General features: G+C 30.7%; 2 protein-coding genes across 2 annotated transcripts; one reads left to right on the top strand and one right to left on the bottom strand.

Moving 5' to 3' along the window:
* Nucleotides 1-4518, top strand: EIN_101650 (protein serine/threonine kinase, putative; the record flags this gene model as incomplete). The annotated part of the gene is made up of 1 exon (XM_004183238.1): nucleotides 1-4518. One exon carries the CDS (start codon nucleotides 1-3, stop codon nucleotides 4516-4518), a length of 4518 nt encoding a protein of 1505 aa, XP_004183286.1.
* Nucleotides 4519-4655: 137 nt separating this feature from the next.
* Nucleotides 4656-7989, bottom strand: EIN_101660 (ras GTPase activating protein, putative; the record flags this gene model as incomplete). The annotated part of the gene is made up of 3 exons (XM_004183239.1): nucleotides 4656-6492; nucleotides 6971-7264; nucleotides 7760-7989. 3 exons carry the CDS (start codon nucleotides 7987-7989, stop codon nucleotides 4656-4658), a joined length of 2361 nt encoding a protein of 786 aa, XP_004183287.1.
* Nucleotides 7990-10239: the final 2250 nt, after the last annotated feature.

A 10239-nucleotide genomic window follows, 5' to 3' on the forward strand; every position in this document is an offset into this window, starting at 1 on the left:
ATGTTGATCACTTTTCTGTTGTTGATATTTGTGGTTACAAAAGGGATGAAATGGTGTAGATATGGTAATGTAATTCGCTGTGTTATAGAAGAAGAAAACAATTATACATCTTGCAATAATTTAGCAACAAACAATAGCATAACATATGATAAATTCGACACATCGATCACAACATTTCATTGCGAAATTAGAACCAATTTGGTTCTTGAAAATCCTCCCCGAAATTTAACTTCGATGCTATTTTCACCATCAAACTCGACTTTTTTATTTACACTCATCGCCCCAACGCAAACACAAACAAAAGTAGTTTTAACAACATCTACAGTAAATTGTGACGTCACCTGTTCTACGTGTAATGGGCCGACTTCATCCGATTGTTTGACGTGTTATAAATACGGAAAGATGACTCAAACTCCTCCAAACAGATGTGAATATTGTCTTCATTGTGACAACGGCTGTACCCAATACAGTGGAGGAGGGTTTTATTGTCGTTTATGCGACAAAGGGTATCATTTAAGTGTTGATGGTGTTTGTGAATTACATGTAAATAGAGGAGATACAAACAATCAAACAATGAAGGGTGTGATATGTCCTGAAGGTCAATATGTAGACGTTAACAATGTCTGTCAAGATTGTTATTACGACTGTAAAACGTGTAATTCGAGTACTAAGTGCCTCAAATGCAAAGAGTCCAATAAAGCATTAATTAATGGAATCTGTTATTATTGTCCCAGTGCATGCGCAACGTGTTATGGAAGAAACAATGGAGAATGTACTTCTTGTACAAGTGGTTATTATTTAAAGGACGATTACTGTAAAGAATGTACATCAAATTGCTCATATGGATGCAATAAAGTGGGTAATGTATGTACTGAATGTTTAACAGGATCATTTGTCAATGAAACTGGGTCATGCATTTCATGTACTGAGATATCAAATTGTGATGCAGAAGGATGTCAAAATGGACAAACAAAATACTGTGAGAATTGTATCAATGGGTTTGAATCTGTTAAAGGTGTCTGTGTCTGTCCAAATGAAACGTTTCAATACTCACAAAATAAGTGTAAATGGTGCACTTATGGATGCAACACATGTACTGGTGAAAATGCAAATCAATGCACTTCTTGTTTAAATAAATATTTTTTGGCTAACAATTCGTGCATTAAATGCAATAAAAATTGTGTTTCTGGATGTGATGATGGTGTCACAAAATGCAAGACATGCTCCATTGGATATTACGTTTTAAATGGTGTTTGTGTGTCATGCACAACAATTCAAAATTGTGATACTAAAGGATGTGACACTGGCGATACTCCATATTGCAATATTTGTGCCAATGGATTTGTGGCTACCAAAGGCATTTGTGTATGTCCAGAAGGGCATTATATAAACAGTCAAAATGTCTGTCGATTGTGTTACGAAGACGAAAACAACTGTAAAACTTGTGGAATACAGTCAAATAACACAATGAAGTGTACACAGTGTTATTCGCCTTTTGTTTTAACATCTTCTGGTCATTGTCAAAACTGTCAAAGTTATGAATTTTTTAATAAAACGACTTTAAAGTGTGCTTTTAATGATGAAAATTGTAAATCTAACATTAAAGAGGATGTTTGTATAGGTTGTAGTGATATGGCATTTTTAAGTGAAAATAAGTGTTTAACTCCAAGTGGAGAGTGTTCTTTGGTTTCTTTATCAAATTGTGAAATGTGCAACAACGGAGTGACAGTTGGTACGCTGTGTTCAAAAACAGTTGAGAGTTGTAAATATTACAAAGAAACAAAAGACAACATCAAGTGTTTGCAATGTAACGACAGCGCTTTTTTCGATATAAAAACTACAAAATGTAATATATTAGTTAACAATGTGACATATAGAAATAATCACATGTATAAATGTGGTGTTAATGAATATAAAAATGAAGAAGACAGTTGTCTAAGTTGCGGAGAATTTAATTCGAAAAAGTGTTATCATATGAGTAATAAAACAATTCAAATCTTATCATGTCAAGAAGGGTATATTTATGACTATAACAACAATATATGTGAAGCACCAGTAAATTGTAAATTGAAAGCGGGAAATGACTGTTTGAGTTGTACTGAATTTAATATGAATATGACAACCAATAAATGTCATTTATGCGAATTAGTTGACCACTGTATTATATATAAAAATGATTGTACTTGTTATAATTGTTCGAGTGGATATCTTCTTGACAAAAATCAATGTATTTCAATAGAGAAATTACACTGTGAAATATCAAATGAGTTTAATTGTGTGAAATGTGTCAATGGATATATAAGAAACACTTTAAATGATATAAATAATTTAAATGAAGAAAATACTGCATATTGCCAACAACAAAAAAATAATATTAAATATTCTAAGTACGACTTAAAAGGAGAAATTAACATTTTTGAATGTATTAAAAATTATTTCTTATTTAACCAGACATGTGAAGAACAATTAGCACAAAATTCAGTGTTAAAAACAAATGAAAATTTAGAGTGTAGAATTCAATCAAGTAAAGGATGTATATCATGTCAAGAAGGATATTTTAACGACCACAACTCCTGTTTTAAATGCGAAAATAACTGTCAAACTTGTTCGAACAAAACACACTGTTTGACATGTGATCGATCAAATAATATGCTTTTGACTTCAGAACATACATGTGAGGAATCTACTTTAAGTCTGAAGTGTTTACAGCCGATGGCAGGTAACGTTGGATGTGCCATATGTCGTGATGGCTATTATTATAAAGACAAAGATTGTATCAAATGTGACAAGTCTTGTTCCACCTGTAAAAACGGCATTTCTTGTTTAAAGTGTTCACTCAATTATTTCTATGATATAGAAGAGAATTTATTATGTAATAGTTATGATTCTCTAATACAATGCAAAGAAAAAACACAAGAGGGGTGTGTTCAATGCAACGAGGGGTATTATATAAAGACGCCTTATTGTGAAAAGTGTCCTCAAAACTGCACTTCTTGTGTGTCGTCTACTCAATGTGTGACTTGTATAGAAAATTATGTGATGATCAATAATAAATGTTTATATCATTCAACTATAGAATTCTGTATTAAATCTAAAAATAACATTTGCACGAAATGTAATCAGAACCATCGACCCAGTGATGATGGAATGATGTGTCTTGTTGATTATTTCGTTATTATTGGAGTTCCGATTATAGTAACAACAATAGTTATTTTTATTATAATTATAGTAATTGTTGTACTGATCTACTTCCTTCAAAAAAGACGCAAAGAAATAGAAAAGAGAGATGTTTGCGTATTTAAAATGAATAAATCGAATTTAATTTTCCATTCAATAACAAAGGAATTGTGTTCGAATAAAAAGGTGATGGTCTTTGAAGGAAAAGATGAGAGCTGTGAAATTGAAGTGAACAAGGAGAGTCGTGAATTAATATGTTTGGGGAACACCACATCGCATCGCTTGAAAATTCAAATGAAAGTGAAAGAGGGAAACGATGTCTATGAAATTCGAAGTGAACCTCCTCTGATATCTTTAAAGCCGCACTTCGCCTGTGAATTTGAAATCTTTTTGAAACCAAATTTTTCAACAAAAATCGAAGATACCATTGCTTGTGTCACACTTGATCTTGTAGAAGGCACACAGAAAGTCGTTTACATCAATATCAAAGCAACAACTAAGATGTCCACTCGACTTGATTATCACGAATTAAGAGAAGAAAAGAAAATAGGTGAAGGTTCCTTTGGAATAGTTTACAAAGGCTTTTACAGGGAGAATTGTGTTGTGATAAAAATGATGAAAAATTCGACTCAGATAGAAAGGGGGGTGAGTGAATTTGAGAAGGAAATTGAAATGTTAGACAAATTTAGATGTGAGTATATCATCTATTTTTATGGAGCAGTGGTGATACCAAATAAGATGTGTATGGTCACTGAATTTGCACAATTTGGGTCGCTACAGAACTTTATATATTCGCATAAGAGTAATTCAAATACAATTAATATGAAAATGAAAATAAAGTTGATGTTAGATGCTTCAAAGGGAATTTTGTATTTACATGAAAATGGGATCTTACACAGAGACATTAAACCAGACAACATTCTCGTGTTTTCACTCGATACTATTGACAAAGTAAATGCAAAATTAACTGATTTTGGCAGTTCAAGAAATATTAATTTACTGATGACTAACATGACATTCACTAAGGGAATTGGAACTCCTGTGTATATGGCGCCCGAAGTCTTAAATCAAGAAAAATATAAAAAATCGGCTGATGTGTATTCATTTGGAGTGACTTTATATGAAGCTTTCAGTATGAGTGAGGCTTTTCCAATCGAACAATTCCCATTTCCTTGGAAAATTGCGGAGTTTGTAACTGCAGGAAACCGACTCAAAAAGACGGACATTATAACTACAAATGAATATGAACTAATTACACGATGTTGGGCACATAACCAAAATGATAGACCAACTATTAATGAAGTTGTTGACGACATCACTACGTTATTTGCGTCTTATTAATTATTAACAACAATTAAGTTATATCTAAGTTACCAACTATTTTTGAAACTTTTAAAAATCATTTAAAATTATTCATAACCTTTTAAAAGTTTTTTCAAAATTATTTTAAAACTTTTAAAAAACTTTTAAAAATCATTTTAAATAGCAACACACGTTTTCGAGAAATTCCCCGTCGTCATTTCCATAATTAGATCTCTGACTTTAATATCCTCCTTCGCAATAATGAGTTTCTTTTCTGCTGTTTCAATCCCTCCGTTCTTCAGATTTTTAAAGACAAAATTGATGAACTTCGCGTCACTACTTTTCGGCACATCAGTGATGAAGATTTTATTCAGTGACGCGTAGACAATATCGACAACCAAAATGTTTTTCTTTACAACAATAACTCTGTCATAACACACGTGGATCTTCGCAGAGCTTTTTTTAAGATTCTTTTTGAGTGTTTCATACACCAATTTCGTCTTCTTGAGGACTTCTCTATAAAAGCAGACCGCAAAGATTTGTGTGAGTAACGTTTCCCGGGCAAGCATGTCGGGTAAAATGTAGGTTCTTTCCTTCTTCTCGACTTTATTCTTCCTCTCTCTGTCCATCACTCCATTGAACCTAAATACGACGTGTGGGACCTTTTCATACGCATCAATCTGGCGCATTTCGTTGATTAATATTTCGTTCATGATATTATGTGACGTGGGCTCGATATTTAACAGGGACTCAAACGTCAAAAGGACGATCCGGTCTTGTGCTTTGAATTTCGGATTGACCTTCCACGCGTGGAATTCCCTCTTCACAAACCCTTTTGACCCTTCCGGGATCATCACCTCCGTCTCCCCAAACACTTTCGACAGACTTTGCCAGTCGTCGATAATATCAAACAACTTTTGCCATCCACTTAGAAGTCCATACGTCCCATAATTGAGGGCCATTCCCTCTAAAAGTTTCTTCACGTTCTTTTCTGGGTGAATGATATACCCATGGACAAAATTATCTCTCATGGAGCCTTGAATTTGAATCAAAGAACTCACAAGGTCGATTATAATGTTCTGTGGAACCTCCTCCGCACTAAACCACGAGAAGTCCAACACTAAATTGTACGGCAATTGGTCCGCCCCGTTCGTTAAGACTAACGTGATGATATCAATGAAGTCCAAATTATCGTGGCGCTGCGGATTCTTATTTAACTCCGAAAGGTAGTGGACAAAGTTGTTGATGATCACATAGAAGACTAACTGCTGGTTCGCCAAAGAGTCGCCTCTATAGAAGATTTTGTCTCTCTCCAAGCACCTGACAAGTTCCACGTCGCTCATCTCGCGTTCACTTTTCTTCGTCTTTTTCGCAACTAAAAATGGGGGAACTCCAATGATGTCAAAGACCTCTTCTATTGCGTTCTTCTGCGCAGTCGTCGCGCTGATGTTTCCATTTGAAAGTTGCGCATTTAAGAAGTACAGTATCTGGTGGAACGAAAACAATTTAGAGATCTTAATATGCTCAACGTTGATATATTTCATTGACTCTTCAACACTCTCCGTCATCACTATCGTCTGCGTCGATATGAACATGTTACTCTCTTTAATAATCGGGTGATAATCTATCGAGAAACTCAACGTCTTCTCTAAGAACTTCTCCTTTGTGGAAGTCACTTGATTCGCTATGTTCTGCAACACTTTCGTCACTAATAATAAGTTCCGCCGACTCTTCGGCGTCACCTTCGCTTCAACTCCTAACAGCCCAAAGTTCTCCGGAGAGGCAATCGCTGGACAAAAAATACGAAGAAAGAGAAAACCTCCTACTATTTTCGTGGGAAGCTCGCGGTCGTCGGAAAAGTGCTTCTCACAACTCAACCAAAGACAATTGCAGATCGTCCGAATCTCTTTGGGAACATCAGTGCGAGCAGATACAATGGATTCTATTAACTCTTTGCAGATGTTCTTCAGTGCTACTAAATTACTCCCAAGCAGTTGACCCGGTTGTATTTTGCTTGATTTGAGTCATACATTTTCAATGAAAGTGAAGAATAAAATTGGAAGTCTATGTATTCACTGTATTAGACTTTCGATTGTGAATATTTTGAATATAACAGAATTATTTATTAGTGTCAAGTAAATTGTGTATGATACTATAAAAACATATAAAATTTGATATTATATCTAATAATTGTAAGTTACTCTTAATAGTAAATTAATAGTATTTATTAGTATTATTATACTATTAAATTTAATAATAAAATAATTAATATAATTTCTATTAATAGAACATCCAGTTTCTATTTTTCTATTATAATGATAAATTAATAGTTTGTTTATTAATTTATTTATTATTAAAAATTAACTTATTTTTACTATAAATATATTCGTATTTTTAACAGTCACTTGAGTGAAAGTAGATTATATAAAAGTGTGAATAGTTATATTCAAAATATCATAAAGTAAAATTTTACAAATTTGAATGAACAAACGTTTCGTCGATTTCATATGATTGTTGAGTTGTGACTATTTTTAATATTGTGTTTTTGAGTGTGTTATTTAAGAACTTTTTGGACGCGGATCGGGCAAAGGCCGTCAGAAGTCGAGTGCAAAGGTTGTTCTGTCGAAAGAGCTCTTCCTTCGAGTGTGCTTCTTCGAACTCCCTTCCAATGAGATATTTGATGAATGGGAGAATCCGATCGTTAAGTGAAAATAATTCGATGATAATCGCGATGTATTCGTCTAATGTGTAATTCGACAATTTGTCTCCGATGAATGCCGCAATACTGTATATTACCATTTCATTGTTCAAGAGCGTACAGACGAAATATTAACACCAAAATAGATCAAATTCAAAATATTCAAATCGTTCAGATGAATTAAAAAGTTCTGTGTAATTTATTCGAGAGAAATTTTTTGAATGAACAAAATGAATACTTTGAAATATTAATACAATAATAATTAATTAAACTATTCAAAATATAACTCGACTCATTTTATTAAAAAGCGAATTATTTTATAAGAAATAAATACAAAGCATTTATAAAGCAATAACTCCAATTAATAAAATAATTAAAAAGTCCACTTCTTCGATATTAAATACAAACAAATAATGAAAATAATGAAAAAAGGAATTAATAAGAATAAAAAGAATTAATTATTATTTTAATTGATAATGTAGTAAGAATAAATAACAAGAAAACAAATGATTAAAATTTGATATAATAACTCGTTGATATATAATTAATTACTTGGTGTGTTATATTAACAAAGTTACAAACTCTAAATGCTGAGATATCCGATTCACTACAGAGGAGTAATGCTGAAACACAAATTGGAAGGACTCGTCGTCCCAATAAAACGTCTTCCCACGCTGTTCCTCCGTGGGGTTCGGATCGACTACGCCACCAGAAGTCTCCGCTACCATTTTACTGAATGAAGACATCAAAGTTGATACAAATAAGAATTTTAAGTTCGGTTTTATGAATTTCTGGATTCCTTTGATTAACATTTTTAATAACAATTGTTTGGTTTTTTAAAAATCGAATTGTCTTGTTTGAAGTAACATTTCTAAATAGATTTTTGGGGTCGTTTTATTTAATACAGCGTCAAAAAAACAAATGGATTAATAAAGCATATGGGATATCTCTCTATTTTGGATAGACAAAATGTATTATACATTTATTATAAATATATTATAATGGTTAGTTTGTTTTCCAAAACAAGTTCTATACAGCCAATTTTGTAGATTAATTAGAGATTTTATATTTTTAATTTAATTTATTAATATAAACTATAACATTTATTAAATAATAGTTTATAATATAATATAATAATATTAATACTATTAATTATATTTTTATTGATTTGATAATGATAATAAAGACATTCAGATAAAAATAATTTTTTTAATAATAATGTTTTAAATTTAATTTTCCCAACTTAAATTATAAATATTAAAATTATTTCAAAATCAAATAACTGATAACACAACCAATAACATAAATAAGGTTAAGACCATTCGACTAATCATTTTCAAACATTAAAAGTAAAAAATACAGTTGATTTGGTAATAATTTTGAAAAAAAAATAACGAGAAAAAATTGCTAATTAACTCCAAAAAATATCAGTTTTTATTGAAATATATTAAGTTGATAAACTAGCTATTAAATACAACATAACTCTCTTTCCTCGACGCTCACGACATAACTTCTTGATTTCAGTTGTTTTATTAATTTAATTGTAATTGTTTGAGTTATTGTTTTATTTGATCGTTTAATGCATGTTTGTTATCAATACTATTTTTTTGTTTAAATCTTGTACCGAATTAATTGTTTTACTTGTTAATGTAAAAAAGCGTTTTTTCTATGTTTTTAACAATTTGGAGCTTTCTTTATTTGTTTTATATGAAAAATATTGAAAAAGGTTGATGTTTTATTTTTTTGTTGTGTGTAAAAAATTAAAAAGAGGAAAAAATGGTTTGAATTTTTTTGTAGATATATCCTTGTGATTTTAGTAAAATTAATATTCAAATGATAACAAAAATCACTAAGATATTTTAATTTTTGTTATTTCAAATCGTCTCCAAATGTTTCATAATGAAAAAAACAGAATGTAAAGACAATGAACATTTGTAATAAGCGTTTAGTCGCCACTTATACATTTCATCAACTCGATTTACACTAAATTAGTAGAGTGTTGTTAATAAATAAATGTACAAACTCTAACAATAAGAGAGAATGGTTTGGATATTTAATTTCTAATGAACCAACTTCGACAACCGTTGATAAAATTAAGTATCTTCGAAATTATATTTAACATTAAATATTTCTTTTAATATGAAATTGATTTAATATTACAAATAAAAATAATACAAACTAAACTGTTTTTCAAAAGTCGGTACTGTCATATTTTTAGAACTTCCTAAAGTCCCGTTTTTTATTTTTTATTTTTCCTAAAAAAATAAAAAAACAAAAAATCGAAAGTACCGACTTTATTTTGAAAAAATACCAATCCCGTTCAATTATTTTCGTACAAATTCGGGAAAATGTTGGAATATTAGCCAGCCTTTTCCAAAAAACCTGATCCCGTTATTTGATTTGACCTCAACTCGATACTTCGCAACATATATTCAGTACTGTTGGCATAAAAGCACAACAATAAACGTTTTAGTGAATTTGAATGGTGTTGTTTGTGTCGAGTTTTAACTGAATATTACTCTCGTTAAAATTTAATTGAAATTTAAAACAAACTGTGGTTTTCCATTCTGAATAAAAAATAATGAAATAAAGAGTACCAAAAACACCAAAAAATAAATTACACAAATGTTTGATAATTTTGACAGACCAAGTCAAAGAACAACACAAGAAAAGACGATAAAATGATATAACAATATTGTTTTGTTATAGAATATTTTAAAAATGATGTTCTCACTGAATGCTTAAAGAGAATGTCGACTTTATAAAACCCAACAAAGATAAGTCATCAAATCATTTTTATATTTTTATTATTCTTGTGACAATACTACTAAGCATACTAATCTTTGAACCTAGCTTTTGTTTTGTGAATATTTTATTAATTATTAAAATGTTTAATAATAAAAAAATTGACATTAAGTATATTTGCTTTTGTACTAAAATGCACTTTTTTGACAATTCACATGTTTTTTATAAACAAAAATCCTGTTATTTTAAATTTTATATGGAATTTTTTAATGCTTAAAAATTCTTCAAGTAAAAAATATTTTTTGAAGACTGTTTTT

This window comes from Entamoeba invadens (genome assembly GCF_000330505.1).
Source record: "Entamoeba invadens IP1 unplaced genomic scaffold scaff_1105074725181, whole genome shotgun sequence".
NCBI classification, from domain to species: Eukaryota; Evosea; order Mastigamoebida; family Endamoebidae; genus Entamoeba; species Entamoeba invadens.